A 17,488-nucleotide genomic window follows, 5' to 3' on the forward strand; every position below is an offset into this window, starting at 1 on the left:
CCTTCCCAGTTTTCACACTTCCACGGGATTATTCCTTTTCCTTTCAAGTTAATATTATCACTTTTGAAAGATTGCAAGATGCCTTCTCAAACCAGAGCTTTTCGATGAAACAACACATTGCTGAGTTTTTAGGGCTTTGGGCACAATACTCTATACATTTTGAGTGAAAGTGGTAATCACTCACTTGTGTCCAACTCTCTGCGACCCTGGAGCCCATGGACTGTAGCCCTGCAGGCCCTTCTGTCCACGGGATTCTCCGGGCAAGAATATTGGACTGGGTAGCCATTCCCTTCTCCACGGGTTCTTCCCAATCTAGGGATCAAACCTGGGTCTCCTGCATTGCAGGCAGATTCTTTACCGTCTGAGCCACCAGGGAAGCCTTCTTTGCCCTAAGTATTATTTTTGCTGAACAGTTTTGCAGAAAGTAACATTTCTGAGATGCATCAATGTTATTATGGTGCATGAAGTAATTCATGGGAAAGGAATACGATGTAACAGAGCCTGTGTCTTATTCCTCTGTGAGGATGTGAATCCCCAAAGGTAGGGGCTCTGTCCTTCTCTTGCATTCCTACGGCACATTCCACACTGTGGGTGTCCCTCTAAAGAGCTATTGCTATTGTTTAGCTGCTCAGTCACGTCCGACTCTTTGAGGTCCCATGGACTGTAGTCCGCCAGGCTCCTCTGTCCATGGGATTTCCCAGGCAAGAATACTGGAGACAGTCTCTATTTCCTCTTTCAGGGGATCTTCCTGACCCAGGGATCAAACCCGCGTCTCTTGCATTATAGGCAGATTCTTTACCCCTAAGCCACCAGGGAAGCCCCTATAACGAGCTACCGAAGTGAACTGAGTTTTTGCAAAGTTGATGAATATCTATACCTTGAGAGCAGCCCTTTGGATTAAGGGCTAACCCATTGTCAAAGAAAAGAATTAAGAGACAAATCTCAGGAGGGAGGAAAAACCCCATGTACCTTGAGCACAAAGTTGTCCTCAGCCTGGAGTTTCAGCTCCATCACTGCCTTCCTAACCAGGGTTTCGAAGTCAGGATCTCTCCTCCGAGGGACATCCAGGGCAGGAAACAGGTCCCCGATCAGGCCCAGGAACACTGGCATGTCATCGGTCACGATCTTGGGGACATTGAAATCTCGCAGCGAGCGCATCAGGACTTGGTCCTCAGGCCGGTCAGGGTCTCCTCGCTTCAGGGACCCGGCCACCACCAGCACAGACTTGATGGCCCTTAGGCCCCAGTCGTAGTGGTCCTGGGGGGAGGGGGCTGGTGAGACCAGAGATTCTGGGGTGCGGGACCCACGGGCTCAGGCTCGTGTCAGCAGAGTTAGATATCACGTCACTACTCGGTCATTTGTGAGGTCAAGGTGGGGGCAAAAGAAAAGATCTACGACAGAGCAGATGAAGATTCTGGGTTCCTAGCTCCTGGTCTGGCCTGGAAAGAAGCCACATTTAAGGACCAGAAGCAAAGAGCACTGGGGTGCCATTTGATGTCTGACTCTCTCTCCGCAGTCTTCTTCCCAGATCTCATGTTCTGTCAGGCAGAGACCACTCCCTCCAAGGGCTTCCACTGGCCACTGCAGTGTTTCTTATGGGACACTGGTAGTCTACGAGGTGTTACTAAGTATTGTATCAAAAGATGGAGCGCTATGACCAAACAGGTTTATCTTTTAAATGCTGGGCTAAGCTAAATTTTTTAGTTAATAATAAACATGCATCTTTATTACCTTAGCTAAGATAATAAACATGTATCTTTATTATCTTAGCTAAGATAATAAACATGTATCTTTATTATAGAAGTTTCCTTGTTATAGTTTATTTATGGAAGTTTCTTTATTGTAGAAATCTGCAGAGCTTTGAATATGCTTATGGGCACAGAGACTATCTATTATGAAACTGAAAAACTGAAAGTCAGTCAGTCGTGTCTGACTTTTTGCAATCTCATGGACTGTATAGTTCACAGAATTCTTCAGGCCAGAATACTGGAATGGGTAGCCTTTCCCTTCTCCAGGGGATCCTTCCCAACCCAAGAATCAAACCCAGGTCTCCCGTATTGCAGGCGGATTCTTTACCGGCTGAACCACAAGGGAAGCCCAAGAATACTGGAGTGGGTAGCCTATCCCTTCTCCAGTGGATCTTCCCGACCCAGGAACTGAACCAGGGTCTCCTGCATTGCAGGCAGATTCTTTACCAACTGAGTTATGAGGGAAGCCCATAGAGGGAAGTCTGGTAAGTGGCTCAGACAGTAAAGAATCTATTATGAGAAGGTGCTATGTCTCCTTAATACCCCAGCTCCAGAACCAATCCAGAGCTGGGAGAATCACACTTGAGTGGCCACCTGGTGTAACCAGGGAGGGTTACCTGTTTAGAGAGAAGCTCTTTGCACAGCTGGTAAAGGGTGATGAACTTCCTGGCTAGTAACCGTGCCTCGATGAATCCTTCGGCCACCAGCATGATTTCACAGATCAACTCAAAGTCTGGGACAACCATTGCACAAGGCCTGTGAGAGGGAGACATAGGACTGACTGGGTCCCCAGCCACGCCTGGACGGGAGCTTGGGAGAGAAGAGATGCTGGCTGAGATCATAGATGAAGGCATATGTGAGGGTGGAAACTGAGACATTGGCAATGATTTCATCGAAGATTTTCAATGTTAAAATGAATTAATATGGGTAAAGGGAGTGGACCTTCCCACTCAAGGTGATGGATGATGTGATCAGATGGGGATCAAAGTTGGAGTTACGACTGAAGTCTTGCAAGCTAAGTCTAGTGTGACTTACACAAGGCACAGATTAGTGAAGCCTGAGTAATTAGCAGATTATAGGTTAGTAATTAGCCCCAAATTATCACAGATTTGGGGCTACTGTTAAAGAACCGAGTCTCTCTAATCTCTCTAGTCCTCATCCTGAAACTTGTCTCCTCCAAGTCCAGAGCCTCGGAGCTTATTCTATACTTATTTGCATACAAATGCCAAGGCCTAATGCCAAGAGCTGAAGTCAGTACCTGTTAACTGCACCTTGCCAGAAAATGAGAAATAGAATACCGAAGGGAATTTTTATCTGTATATAAGAATTTACTGTGATTTTTTTCCTTCTAGTTCTAGTAACATTTTATCTTATGGTTACTTAGTTTTTAAAGAATTTCTTTCCCTTGTATTTCTTTTCATTTTTTTAAAGTCTGCAATGAATTTGTTACAACATTGCTTCTGTTTTATGCTTTGGTTTTTTGGCCATGAGGCACATGGAATCTTAGCTCCCTGACCAGGGATTGAATCCCCACCTACTGCATTAGAAGGCGAAGTCTCAACCACTGGACTGCTAGAGACGCCCCTGCGCTGTGCTATGCCTAGTCGCTTCAGCTGTGTCCGACTCTCCAACACTGTGGCCAGTCAGGCTCCTCTGTCCATGAGATTCTCTAGGCAAGAACACTGGAGTGGGTTGTCGAACCCCCTTCCAGGGGATCTTCCAGACTCAGGGATCAAACCCATGTCTTTTACATCTCCTGCATTGGTAGGGGTTCTTTACCATTAATGCCAATTGGGAAGTCCAGAGAAGTCCTTACAATTACTTAATTTTAAAATTACTAGGTATGTAATAGGAGCCTAGAGTTGTTACGTGTCTTTAATTGCATTTTCCCTATAAGGAAAGCTGTGACAAACCGAGGTGGCATATTAAACAGGAGAGACTTTACTTTGCTGACAAGGGTCTGTATGGTCAAAGCTCTGGTTTTTTGGTAGCCACGTATGTGTGTGAGAGTTGGACCATAAAGAAGAGCGATCCGTGAAGAATTGACGCTTTTGGACTGTGTTGCAGGAAAACACTTGAGAGTCCCTTGGACCGCAAAGGGATCCAACCAGTCCATCCTAAAGGAAATCAGTCCTGAATACTCAATGGGAGGACTGATGCTGAAGCTGAAATTCCAATACTTTGGCCACCTGGTGGGAAGAACTAACTCATTAGAAAAGACCCTGATGCTGGGAAAGACTGACGGCAAAAGTAGAAGAGGACAGCAGAGGATGAGATGGTTGGATGACATCACCAACTCAGTGGACATGGATTTGAGCAAACTCCAGGAGACAGTGGAGGACAGAGAAGCGTGGCGTGCTCCAGCCCACAGGGTTGCAAAGAGCTGGACACCACTGAGAGACTAAAGAACACCATGCGTCACTTCTAGACGTGTCACTCAGCCCTACTGTTTGTGGAAAGCAACCTGGCAACGTGTGTCGGGAGCCTTAAAAATGTTTCTCCCTCTTACCTCAGTGATTCCACTTCCGGGAACCTAGCCAAAGAAAATAATCATGCATACAAAAAAACTACTTATGTATATTTTACCATGATGCATAAATTTATCTTAAATGTCAGAAACAGTCTTAATGTTTAACACCAGGGGACTTGCAAACTACACTGTGGACCATGCACTTGATAGAATAAAACACAGTCATGAAATGAGATTTCTTAAGAATATCTAACAGAAGAAGAAACTATTTATGATAGGATTATGATAAACTATGAAATTAAAGAACAATGCAAAACTGTGTGTAGACCGCAAACATACACTACAAATGCATAAATTCTATGCCTGTAAAGAAGGACAGAACACAATTCGGCAAAAAAAAAAAAAAAATCATTTTATGGCTGATGGCATTAAATGTGTTTTATACAATCTACTTTTGAATATATGGTCTACATTTCTTCTCACATATATGTCATATGTTTTCAGCAGAAAGAATATAGAAGCTTCTCTCTGGGGTCCTTGCATGCCCAGAGCAGAGCGGACGTTCACCTGAACAGAGCCTTGAGGTTCTCGGGCAGCTCTGTACGACCAGCGTAGCCGGGGTTCATGGTGACGAAGATGCCCACGGATGGGTTCAAGCTAATCTCCTCTCCAAGGAAGTTGAAGCGCTGCTTCTTGTCTCGAATTGCATCTTGAATGCTTTTTACCTGGTGAACAAGTCACGGAAAAATGCCCCCTGTGCGTTCCAGGGGTCGGCTGGTGGCTAAGGCTGGGACCCCAGGGTCACACTGAAGGAAGGCCTGAGGCCTGACCCTTTACTAATGGGCACTGGGTGCCTGTCCAAAGGAAATCTGGCCCTAGCCCCACGCCCATTCCTATCACGTGGTGCCTAAGAGGTTGGAGATGGACAGCTCTGAGCACTGGTCCCCTCCCCCCGCGCTGACTGCTGTCCTGAGCACAGTTCTGGGTTAAGTCGTGGGATCCCCACCAGGATCCTATGAGGGGCGCTCTTTACTACCATCGTTCCCTTTCTCTGTAAGGAACTGGATGCACCAAGAGGGGAGCAGTTTGCTGAGCCCTCCCCAGCTGCTCAGCGCTGGCGTCTGCGTCAGAATCCAGGCCTGTGGATTCTGGAGCCTGGGCTCTCAGCCACTACCAGATGGAAAGAAGAAACACCAGGCCCTGCTGCCTGGGCTTGCTCTAAGGAGTAAGTGAAATCAAGTCCACAAGGAGTTTAGCACACACAAAAGGATGCTCAAAGACAGCAGCTAACATGGAAACTGTTAACCTGTCCTCCACCACTGCAGTGTGGTCCTTATCGGGTCTTAACTCTCTCAGCTCCTCCCCATCTACATTTCGAGAACAGACCTGGAAAGCACAGGTGAGTCCAGCAGGGATGGGGTTTCTGGTGAGGAGAGGAAAGAACCACAGGGGCAAAAGGAGACTGGGCCAGATGCCCAGGGGCCAGTCATGTCTTTCTAAAGAGATTAGAGTTTTTCTTAAATGTGGTCTGGAGCCGGAGGGGATTCAAGCTGAAACTTGACCTGGTCAGATGTAGATTCTAGATCATTCTTAGAGCAGTGAAGCAGAAACAGAAATGAAATTCACCTATTTATTTCCACACCTACTGCTTTGGGAAAGTGTGTGCAAAAATTATTAGCAGCAGAAGGCAGGAAGACAAAAGGGGCTCCCTTGTCCAGCCAGGCCCTAGGACATCTGCAGAACTGGGAGGTTGGGGCCAATGAAAGGTTTTGAATGAACCTCATGTGTATCAGCTGTGCTCAGGTATTTAGAACAGTCAAGGGTTCCGTGGAGATTGGGCTGCAGGGATGTGTGTCTGAATATGTGTGTGTGAGAGAGAGACAGAGAGCAAAACAGCTGGAGTGTATATAAGAGAGAAGGAGAGGGGAAGAGTTGGACTATAAATAACAGACAGAGAGCTGGGCCATATACCAGAGGAAGAAGGAGAGGGAGAGGAACAGAGCTGATCATAAACAAAGGAAAGAGAGAGAGAGAAAGAGGCTCAGGGTGAAATAACTGGAGTGTGTATAAGATAGGAGAGAGGAACAGCTGGATCATAAACAAGAGAGGAGAGGTAGAGAGGGAATCAGAACTGGAACACTTATGAAAGAGAGAGAGAGAGAGACAGACAGCTGGACCAGAGAGACAGACACATAGACAGAAGGAGACAGAGACAGGAAGAAGGACTGGAGGCAGTGAACAGTCCCCCACGGGCGAGGTGCTCAGTGTCCAGAAGGGTGGTTTCTGCCAGAACGCCCAGCGGTTCCACAAGTGGGATTCAGCTTCTTTCCCAAGTGAAGCTCTAATGACAGAATTGCTGAGCTTGCAGCAATTAGCTTGAGGCTGAAACTTCTTCTCTGTGCACAGAATGTCCATGCGTCCTGGCAAAGGTGGCCTCCAGAGCCAAGCAGGCTGGCCCAACAGCCCAGACTCTGCTGGTTCCCACGGTGCTCACAGCACCGCTCTGCCCTGGGGCCCCTCACCGCCCTCATCACCCAACGAGGAATGTGGGGTGAAACTATTACAACAATGTGAACCAGCTATACCCCAATACAAAATTAAAGAATCAAAATAAAAAACCCTGCCTGGCTCACTCCATGTTTCTCTCTGCAGGGGCAGATTGAAGTTTGCTTTCTTTGGGAAGTACAACCTACTCATCACATTTTATACTTTTAAAAATGTTTCTGCGTTTTTACTTTAGACCCTAGGCTCATCTATAAATGGTGTTACATGGGAGCTCCCCTAGCTCTGAGACACTAGCATTTATTTGTTCAGTGCGTTAATTTTTGAAACACCGCTGTGCTGGGTTCTAGAGCCCCTGCTAGCTGCTCTGCTGTGTCTAACTGCTTCCAGCCACAGCCCAACACATAATCAGGGCTTGAATCTATGGAAGGGAGGAAGTATCAGGGACACCTGACCAGAGAGCATGGAGGGAGACCCAGGCTGGAGGCGCAGGGTAGTGACTGGCCCATATAACCCAAAGCCTAGGGAGCTGGTTGCAACAGAAGTGGCATAATTCCAGAAAAAAAGGAAAGTAGTATCTTCTATGTTTAAAAAAATAACAGAGTAATTGTTCTTGGAATTGCTTTACCTTTCCCAGTTGGATACTTAATTCTGCTTAACCAATCTGACAGAGAAATGAAAATTTCCACCTACTGAGGCATGACACTGAGGCATGCTCGCTTTTGTAGAAGTTATGGGAAGAGGGATGTGGACATGCGAGGAGCGGAGAGGAGCAGAGGCAGGGAGGAGATGGGAGGGTGGGGGAACTGTCACAGCTTCTGCAGCTTCTGCACCAACATGCCAACCTGGATTGTGGCATGAACACAGTGCAATTTTCTCCTCTGGGTCTATGATTTTAAACAGTAGTAGCTCAGGTTTTGCCCAGGTGGTTGTCAGACCACTTTCTTGAGAATGTGTCCTCAGATATATTCCTGGATGAGAACGTGAAAGCATCAGGGAATTCCAGGTTGAATTGATTTCATTTAACTCCAGAAGCAAAAAACAACTGATCTTGGAGACCTCATTACTGCCCTTGTGTTGGGCAGTTTCACAATTAGGCAAATTCAGTGTCTGTCTGTTTTACACTGGGGACAGTGGCTGCCGGGCACTGCCTCATCAGTTAGGGCGCTAAGTGTGCCAAGACAGCCTGAACCGGGGCCAGCTGAGGAGGGGTGAAGGGTACAGAGGAGGCCGGAGAGACTGGGGAGTAGACCCTTCTTCCCTGTCCTGTGTGTTCCAACCTTCTACTTTTCTTCAACCCATTTCCTTCAGGGTGCAAGAAATAATGATAGTAATCATCATCACCACCACTCCACCATCACCACCACCACCATGGTCATCATCACCCTTATCGTCATCACCATCACCTCAACCACCACCACCACCATCATCACCATTATCATCATCATTACCATCACCTCAACCACCACCACCACCACCATCATCACCCTTATCATCATCACCATCACCTCAACCACCACCACCACCACTATCACCATCATCATCACCACGACCACAACCACCATTATCACCATCACTATCACCACCACCACCCTCACCACAACTACCACCATCACCATCCATCATCACCCTTATCATCATCACCATCACCTCAACCACCATCACCACCATCACCACCACCACCACCATCACCACCATCATCACCATCATCACCACTACTATCACCACCACCACCATCACCACCACTATCACCATCATCACCACTACCATCACCATCATCACCATCACCACCACTATCACCATCATCATCACCATGACCACCACCACCATTATCACCATTATCATCATCATCACCATCACCACAACCACCACCATCACCATCCATCATCACCCTTATCATCATTGCCATCACCACCACCACCATCACCATCATCACCACTACTATCACCATCATCATCACCACGACCACAACCATTATCACCATCACTATCACCACCACCACCATCACCACCACTATCACCATCATCACCACTACCATCATCATCACCACCACCATCATCACCATCACAACAGAGGCTGACATTTATTGTGTGCCTACTAGGTGTAGGGCTGTAAGTTAACTCATTCAATAATTATTACAACCAGATCAAGTAGGTACTATTATTAACCCCTTTTACAGATGTGGAATTTGAGATATGGACTTGCCCAAGGGCACATGGCTAATAAGTGGCAGGACCAGAAGTGAACATTGGCAGTGTGGTTTCAGAGCCGACACACATAACCACTCCTCCCCCGCCTTGTCTGGCTAACTCTACAAGAACCTGCTTCTTTTACAATCCCAACTGTATGTGGAATTTGGTCATACAGTCTCTGGAGCCCAAGACGAACTGTCTGCTGACTGTGGTCTGTCTGTCTCTCATTGCTTCCCTTTTGTCCCCTGGCTCCTGGCAGGGGCACACGGAGACAGCCTGTTGGTAACCTCTAGTACCAGGTGCTGCATCGGGACACCACGGGTGTGAGTACTCATGATAGACAGTTCTGTGCCTTTTCTAAGGAGCTGGGCTCTGCCATCTTGTTGAGCCTTTCCTCATCCCCAAGAAACAGGTGCACGGATGTTCTTTCTTCCCATCTTACAGAGGAGGAAATGGAGACTCATGGCCAGTATACGGATTCCCTTTGGTAGAGGCCTGTAGATACCTTGTCCTGCACCCAGGCCTGATTTAAGCAGATAGAGAAAATGCAATGGGGGAAGGGTGAGGAGAGGGTGAAAACAAGAAGATGCAGAAGTCCTCAGTGCTTGGCATGAAGACCCCACGCTCCCACCAACTTTTGCTCCCCATACCTGCACCGCCACCACTGACAAGACCTCCACAGAGATTCGATTGAACTCATCAAAACAGCCCCAGGCACCAGTCTGAGCAAGGCCCTTGTAGATGTTGCCGCAAGACTGCAGAGAGATGTACAGAGATTAAGTTACCATCCATGCTAGGCTTACCATTACATGTGTAAGTATTGATAATTTTCTATCCCCTTTATTATAGAACTCCTGGTTCCCTAAAGACCACTGGTTAGCAACTGGTCAATTCTAAAGGAAATCAATCCTGAATATTTACTGGGAGGACTGATGCTGAAGCTGAAGCTCCAATACTTTGGCCATCTGATGGGAAGAGCCAATACATTGGAAAAAACTCTCATGCTGGGAAAGATTGAAGGCAAGAGGAGAAGGGGACAACAGAGGGTGAGATGGTTGGATGGCATTGTCGACTTAATGGACATGAGTTTGAGCAAACTCCAGGAGATGGTGAAGGACAGGGAAGCCTGGCATGCTGCAGTCCATGGGGTCACAAAGTGTTGGATATGACTTAGCAACTGAACAACAACAACAACTATTGCATATATCTAATCTATATATCTCTCCGCACGCATGCTAAGTTGCTTCAGTCACATTCGACTCTTTGCGGCCCCATGAACTGTAGCCTGCCAGGCTCCTCTGTCCATGGGATTCTCCAGGCAAGGATACTGGAGTGTGTTGCCATGCCCTCCTCCAGGGATCTTCCCCACCCAGGGATGGAACCCATGTCTCTTACATCTCTGCATTGGCAGGCGGGTTCTTTACCACTAGTGCCAACTGGGAAGCACCAATCTCTCTAGCACTCTTTTAGCTATTTATATATCAATCAATCATCTATCTATCCATCTCCATTTATCCATCTGCCTACCCCTCCATCCCTCTATCTGAATAGCTGAACAAGAAAGGGAAGTGGAGGCTTGACACTGCTTAGTGAGGCTGTTTGGTTACAAAGGATGTCTGGGGTCCAGGAAGCGGTCACCTTACCTTTGCTGTGTCCCACTACAGCTATACTTACTGTTCTTGCTCTGATCTGTGTCTGGACTAGATACACATGGCTGAACTTTCACATGGTTCAAACAAATTGAGGGTAGACTCATCCTCTGATCCTGTACTCTTAGAGGAATTGGTGGGGTCAGGGCTCAGTAATCAAGTTTTGAAAGGATTGAGTGAAATGACTGCAGTGACCTCTGGTCATGGGGCCAACTCATCTCTTCCTATTTCCCATGTTAGGTGTGACTTTAAGAAATCTGCCTTTTCTTCTTCAGTCAATATCTCAGGTCTTCCACACCTAAATGTGTGTGTCCTCCATAATGTTCCTCTTGGGAGAATATACTTATCTCAGAAATGCTGCCATTGCTTAACTCTAGAAGCATCCAGAAACTTTATTCTTAAAGCTTAGCTTGTTTCTTTAAAGGGGGAAAAATATTTCTTCTTCCAGCCTGGCTTAAAGAGAAACATTATCTTTATGCGTTCATAAATAAAGGCAACCATATTAAAATTTAGTGCAGAGACTATGGGAGCACAGCTATTTTAGGCCTGAATCCTCATTTTGTCTGCTTTCTATGAGAAAACATAGTGCTACAGGATTCTGCAACTCTGTGCAGCAAAATTTTATATACAAGAGAAATGATTAAAGTTGTAGCAGATCAATCTCATTTCAAGAGTTCTGTATGGGGTAACTGCAAGTGCTATCTTGCAATCTCTAAAACTATTTTTAAATTAAATTTATTTTGCAATCAATATATCACATCATTTATACCTATAAATATTTGATCTATTTAATGTAATTGTTTTCTTTTTCCACCCTAAATTTATTTACATGCCACCCTATTTTCGAAAGGGACTTATGGCAGTCTACAAAAATACATACAATAAAAAAACTAAAAATGAGACAGTGAGATAATTATTATGCTTTTATAACAAAGAATCTATATAAGGTCTAACTGTGAGCAGAATGTTGCTAAGAGGTGACCTAATGGGTGTCTTGTTTCCCTTGCCTTTCTTTATGACACAGCACCTGGAATATATTTGATATTAAAATAATGTAAAAATGACGAGTGCCTTAATGAAGAATATTAGCCTTGCACTTGCCTTTTATGTATCTCTTGCTAAGAACAAAGGTTACTGTGGCTTCCCTGGTGGCCCAGGGGTTAAGATTCCATTTTCCAATGCAGGGGACGGGAGTTCCATCTCTAGTCAGGGAACTGAGATCCCACATGCTGCATGCAACAGCAGCAAGAAAAGCCCACGTGCTGCAACTGAGACCCAGCACAGCCAAAAATTAAAAAAAAAAAAAAAAGAATAGAGGTTACTCTAGTCTGTCTTCAGAAGCCAAATCTGCCCTTGCAGAGTATTGTGCCCTTGTGGAAATTCTAGAAAAGTGCCCACTTTTACAGAAGAGCACATCTATGACTTTTATATGAAGACTTTCATAACAACCACTTAGGAGCCTTTCTGTGGTTCTGGGTCAAGGAGTGAATTTAGCCCTTTGGAGATATGTTCAGCTTCCTCATTTTACAAATGATGGAAGGAAGGTCCCAGAGGGGAAGTCACCCATCTGTGGCTGCTGCAAAGCTCACTAGTGGAAGTGGATTCCATGGTGGTGAGGTTTAACAGGAGGTCAATCAGCTCCCGGGGCCAAGGATCCCCATGTCTCCTGTGAAGAAGCAGAGACCTCCTGGTCTGGGTCTCTGAGCTTGGCCAGAGTGGCGTGGATAATGCTGATGGGTGGTTTGGGCCCCCGCGAGGCTGGGCCTGTACCTTGTAATCCATCTGCTCGGAGCAGTTGAACACGTAGACCATGACGCCCAGCGCGCGGCCCAGGTCCTTGGTGGTTTCTGTCTTGCCCGTGCCCGCAGGCCCTGCTGGAGCTCCGCTCATGGTCAGGTGCAGACACTGGGTGAGGGTGACGTAGCACCTGCCACACACAGGGAGGCGGAGAGGGTTGGGGCCTAGGGAGGCAGGGCTGAGGTTCAAGGCCACAAGAGGCTCGACACAGCTTCTGGAAAGAAAAGCTCAGGTCCCGCCAGTCTGTTCCCCTCTGTGCTGCGGGAGGAGGTTTCTAAACGGCACCTTCCTGACTGTCTTGATCTTGCCCTCGCTTATTTCTCTAGCTCACTTCTCACTGTCCTCCGCACCTCCCCAGCCCCAGCCCACTTCATTTGTGAAGAGGTATTCTCACTTGCCCAGCGCTATATCTGAATGTTAGTGCCTCTGCTAAATCCATATGTTGAAATCTTAACCCCCCAAAGATTGTGGTATTGGGAGGCAGGGTTTTCGGGAGATGACTAGGTCAGGAAGGCAGAGTCCTCATGAATGGACTTCATGCCTTATTAAAGGGACCCCGAACAATCCTTTGTCCCTTCTACCATGTGCATACAAGTCCCCGTGTCCCTGTCCTTTAAGATAAATGGCTTTTGCTTTAGTCTCGAGGTCTCCCCCTGAGCCTCAAAAAGCTGACGCAAGAGTTAATGACAAGGGACTTCCCTGGTGGTCCAATGGCTAAGACTCCGTGCTCCCAAAGCAGGGCGCCCGAGTTCCATCCCTGGTCAGGGAACTAGATCCCACATGCTGCAACTAAGAGTTCAAATGCCCAAACTAAAAGATCCTGCAAAGACTTATGCAGGAATGTCCAAAGCAGCAATATTTATAACAATAAGAAACTGGAAACAACTCAGGTGTCCATCAACCATGAATGAACAAACAAAATGCAATGTATCTATGCAATGGAATGCTATTTAACAAAGTAGTGGAACTAAGTACTGACACATACAACATGGATGAACCTTAAGAACATTAAAGTGAAGGAAGTCAGACGCAAAAGATCCCATACTACTCCATTTGTGAAATGTCTGGAAGACACAGAGATAGCACATCAGTGGCTGCCTAGGAAGGGTGATGGGAGTGAGGTCTGACTGCAAACAGGATGACAGCAATATTCTAAAGCTAAATTGTGATCACGGCTGCACACGTCGAAGAATTTACTAGAAATTATTGATTTGTACACTTGTAATGGGAGAACTTAAAGACATGTAAATTGCATCTCAGCAAAGCTTTTAAAACTGTGGCATTGGCTTTTTTAATACCTGGAAAATCAATACAGAAGCTCTCAACCTGTAGCTTACATGGGGAGGGGGTGTCTGAGGAAGGGGGTGTCTATGAAATGAATTCTTTGGTTCTGAACCTGATGCTAGAGTTGACCAGAATCTCTGACTTGACACGTTTCTCACCAGATGGTGACTGCACCTCCACTACCACCAAAATTGCTTTGAAAATATTTGGAGTTCCTGAACTCTCCTTTAATTCAGTGTGAAATTTCCATAGCTACTTCAGCCCTTGACAAAGAAACCCAGGAAGGCAGTTTGCCCAGATGGAGAGAATATGCAGAATTGCCATTCCACCTGGAGTTCTCCTGTGTAATGGGGTGAGGAGGGGATGGGCTGGCTGACTTTAACCCCTGGGGAGCTGGGCTTAGGCAGCTGCAACACTGTCTCCTGTGAACTAAGCTCACGTTGCTGTTCTGTTTTTGTTTAGTTACCAAGTCACGTCCAACCCTTTGTGAACTCATGGACTGTAGCCCTCCAGGCTCCTCTCCATGGGATTCCCCAGGCAAGAATACAGGAGTGGGTTGTCGTTTCTTTCTCCAGAGGATCTTCCCAACCCAGGACTCAAGCTCATGTCTTCAGCACTGAAGATTTTTTGCCTCTGAGCCGCGGGGGAGCCCTACAGCTGCTGATCTGTCAGGTGGGCCAGAAGGTGAGGTGAGATGGAAAGTGAAAGTGTTTATTTCTGAGTCATGTCCGACCCTTTGTGACCCCATGGACTGTAGCCTGCCAGGCTCCTCTGTCCATGGGATTCTCCAGGCGAGAATACTGGAGTGGGTTGCCATGCTCTCCCCTCCTGGGAATCTTCCCAAGCCAGGGGTCCAACCCTGCACTGCAGGCAGATTCTCTACTGACTGAGCCGCCAGGGAAGGCAAGTCAGGGTTAAGGTGAAAAGCTAGGTCCCACCTCACCTTCCTCAGTCACTGTGATCACTTGGCAATGCTTCTCTCCAACACTGACAGCTACATCTTCAGAGTTCTATGTGCAGCCTTAACCAAACCTGTGCTCTTAGGCTGAGCTCTGCCTCCACACTGGCCCCAAGACCTTCCATCTCTGCCAGTCTCAGGCTTCTCCCAGACCTTTGAGGGCCTGCTGTAGCCCTGAGCACCCCCAGAATGAAAGGCAACTGCCCTGACAGGGGAATTCTGGCCCCCAGCCAACTCCCCCACCCTTTCACTGTCCCACGGCCGCCTCTTCTGCTCAGCTGGGGGGCAACTCAGACCTCATCTCGCTGCAGCAGCAAAGCTCTCAACGATCTGAGAGCCCAGAAGAACAAGGTTTCACAAAAATAGAATTCTCATAGGAAACTCAAGAATCTCCCCAAAGAAATACTCAGATCTGGGTGTCAATCTCTTTTTGAGTGTCTACTGAGCTTCTGAGTATCTCTAGAAGAAGCACTTGGGGGGAAATGCCAAAATACATACATACATATGTGTGTGTGTGTATAGGCAATTGTTCATATATATTATGACAATATAATATAATATATATTACAATATATAGGGGAGAAGCTAAGATGGTGGAGGAATAGGACGGGGAGACCACTTTCTCCCCTACAAATTCATCAAAAGAACATTTGAACACTGAGCAAACTTCACAAAACAACTTCTGACCGCTAGCAGAAGACATCAGGCGCCCAGAAAAGCAGCCCATCGTCTCGAAAGGAGGTAGGACAAAATATAAAAGATAAAAAGAGAGATAAAAGAGCTAGGGACAGAGACCCATCCCGGGAAGGGAGCCATAATAGAGGAAGTTTCCAAACACCAGGAAACCCTCTCACTGGCGGGTCTGGGGGAACTTTTCGAATCTCGGAGGGCAACCTAACTGGGAGGAAAAATATATTACAATATATAGTATAATTATATATATAATTGCCCATAATAACAGGAACTCTGGAGCTGGAAGGAATTTCTGAGATCAACTAATCCAATCCCCTTAAATCACAGATGGATAGATTGAGATTTGTGGGTCTCCCAGATGGCTCAGTAGTAGAGAATCCACCTACCAATGCAGGAAACACAGGAGACATGGGTTTGATCCCTGGGTCGGGAAGATTCCCCCAGAGGAGGAAATGACAACCCACTCTAGTATTCTTGCCTGCAGAATCCCATGGACAGAAGAGCCTGGTGGGCTGCAGTCTGTGGGGTCACAAAGAGTCGGACATGAGTGAGCAGGCACGCACAACGCAAAGAGGCTGAGGTTAAGGGAGGGAAGGTGGGCTGCCTAAAGAGTTCTTGTAACCAAGGCAGGTGCAGTGGGCCTTTAGCTCGGGCCATGAGGAAACACAAGGAAAGGAAGGCGTATTCCTCTCCTCTATGTGTGTTGGGGAGGGCGGGGCGGGCGGGGGCGGTGGTGGTGCTGGCATTACAGTTGGGCCACTGAGCCAGCAGGATGTCCTATTCTTTGGGACACACACTCCTCCTCCAAGATTCTGTCTGAGGTCTTGTTAGACTGTCCATCTCTTTAAATGTCTAAGTCGCTGCTTCAATCTGCTCCTGTTTCCTACTGAGAGGGCAGATCATGCTGTTGTGGTTCGAGGCAAGGACTCAGGAGTCAGACACACTAACTTCAAAGCTTGCCTCTACTACAAAGCCTTTGTGAAATCCGCCCAGGTTAATAAACTTTGGTGCCTTTGAAAAAATGTGTCATTGGCGGTCTATCACACAGGATTTTCTTTGTACAAAGGAATTTAGATAGATCTGCTGTCTCAAAAACAACTGCAGAGACTTCCCTGGTGGTCTAGTAGATTAAGACTTTGCCTTTCAAAGCAAGAGAGAGGATGAGTTTGCTCCCTGGTCAGAGCTGAGATCCTACATGTTTCGTGGCCAAAACACCAAAACATAAAAAACCGGAAGCGATATTGTAAGAAATTCAATGAAGACTTTAAAAATGGTCCACATTTGAAAAACAAAAAACTTAAAAATAAACAAACAAAAATAAAACAACTGCAATTATGAAAATGGCAAGGAATCACTGACTAACCCCAACATGAATATGCATTAATTTAGTTTGCTTGCTTATCTGGAAGACAGATTTTTAATGTTAGAAGAGATCTCAGAGGCTTGGCTCTTTAACCATGCCATTAAACCCTGTCTCCCATTAAATCCTTCAAATACTGTCATGCAGCCTCGTCTTCCAGCAAGACATGGTTTATTATTTTCGAAGCTGGCCCCTTCCACCATGGGTTGGTTCTAATTACTTGAAAGACCTTCCTAGTATTGAGCTAATCGTTTATTTTCTTCGGGCAAGTGACGTCTACTGGTTTTGTTTTTATCTGACCCACCAGGCTCTTGTGAGGACAAGATGAGACAAGAGATAAGACAGTGCCTTGGAAAGTAGAAAGCTGATCCACTTTCAAGGTATTATCTGTTAAGATAATAAACACAGGAAATGTAGCTTTCCCTTTTTTTTTTTTTTTTTGGATACGGTCATTCAAATGGCAGATTTAAGAAAATATCAAAGGTGCTGTATCTTGATTTCAGCTATGAATAGACTTGAGGCTATTCTAGCCGTGTGGTTTAGCTAATCTTAGAGTTGGTGAAATCATAGTTGATTTTATTCATTTCCTATTGCTACATACACACACACATACACACAAAGAGGCTTTAAAAAAACAACAACACCCATTTATAATCTCATTTCTATACATAGGAATCCAGGTGGCTCCTCTACTGATGGTCTCACAGGGTCAAAAATCAAGGAAACAGTTGACTGGACTCTTATCTAGACCCTCTTGGGGAAGACCTGCTTCCAGTCCCATTTGAATTCTTGGCCGAATTAAGCTTTGCCGGTTGTAGGACTGAGGTCCTTGGTG

At 46.3% G+C, this 17,488-nt stretch overlaps 1 protein-coding gene across 1 annotated transcript in view; it reads right to left on the reverse strand.

Moving 5' to 3' along the window:
* DNAH9 (dynein axonemal heavy chain 9) overlaps nt 1-17,488 on the reverse strand; it is a 282,174-nt gene that overhangs the window by 162,030 nt on the left and 102,656 nt on the right. Inside the window, exons 27-31 of the mRNA XM_065908483.1 lie at nt 12,332-12,488; nt 9,563-9,667; nt 4,786-4,943; nt 2,366-2,504; nt 970-1,257 (exon numbers count right to left, since the gene is read on the reverse strand). Of these exons, the coding sequence (XP_065764555.1) occupies nt 970-1,257; nt 2,366-2,504; nt 4,786-4,943; nt 9,563-9,667; nt 12,332-12,488 (847 nt within the window). The remainder of the gene's footprint in view (nt 1-969; nt 1,258-2,365; nt 2,505-4,785; nt 4,944-9,562; nt 9,668-12,331; nt 12,489-17,488) is intronic.

This window comes from Muntiacus reevesi, chromosome 18 (assembly GCF_963930625.1).
Source record: "Muntiacus reevesi chromosome 18, mMunRee1.1, whole genome shotgun sequence".
NCBI lineage: Eukaryota > Metazoa > Chordata > Mammalia > Artiodactyla > Cervidae > Muntiacus > Muntiacus reevesi.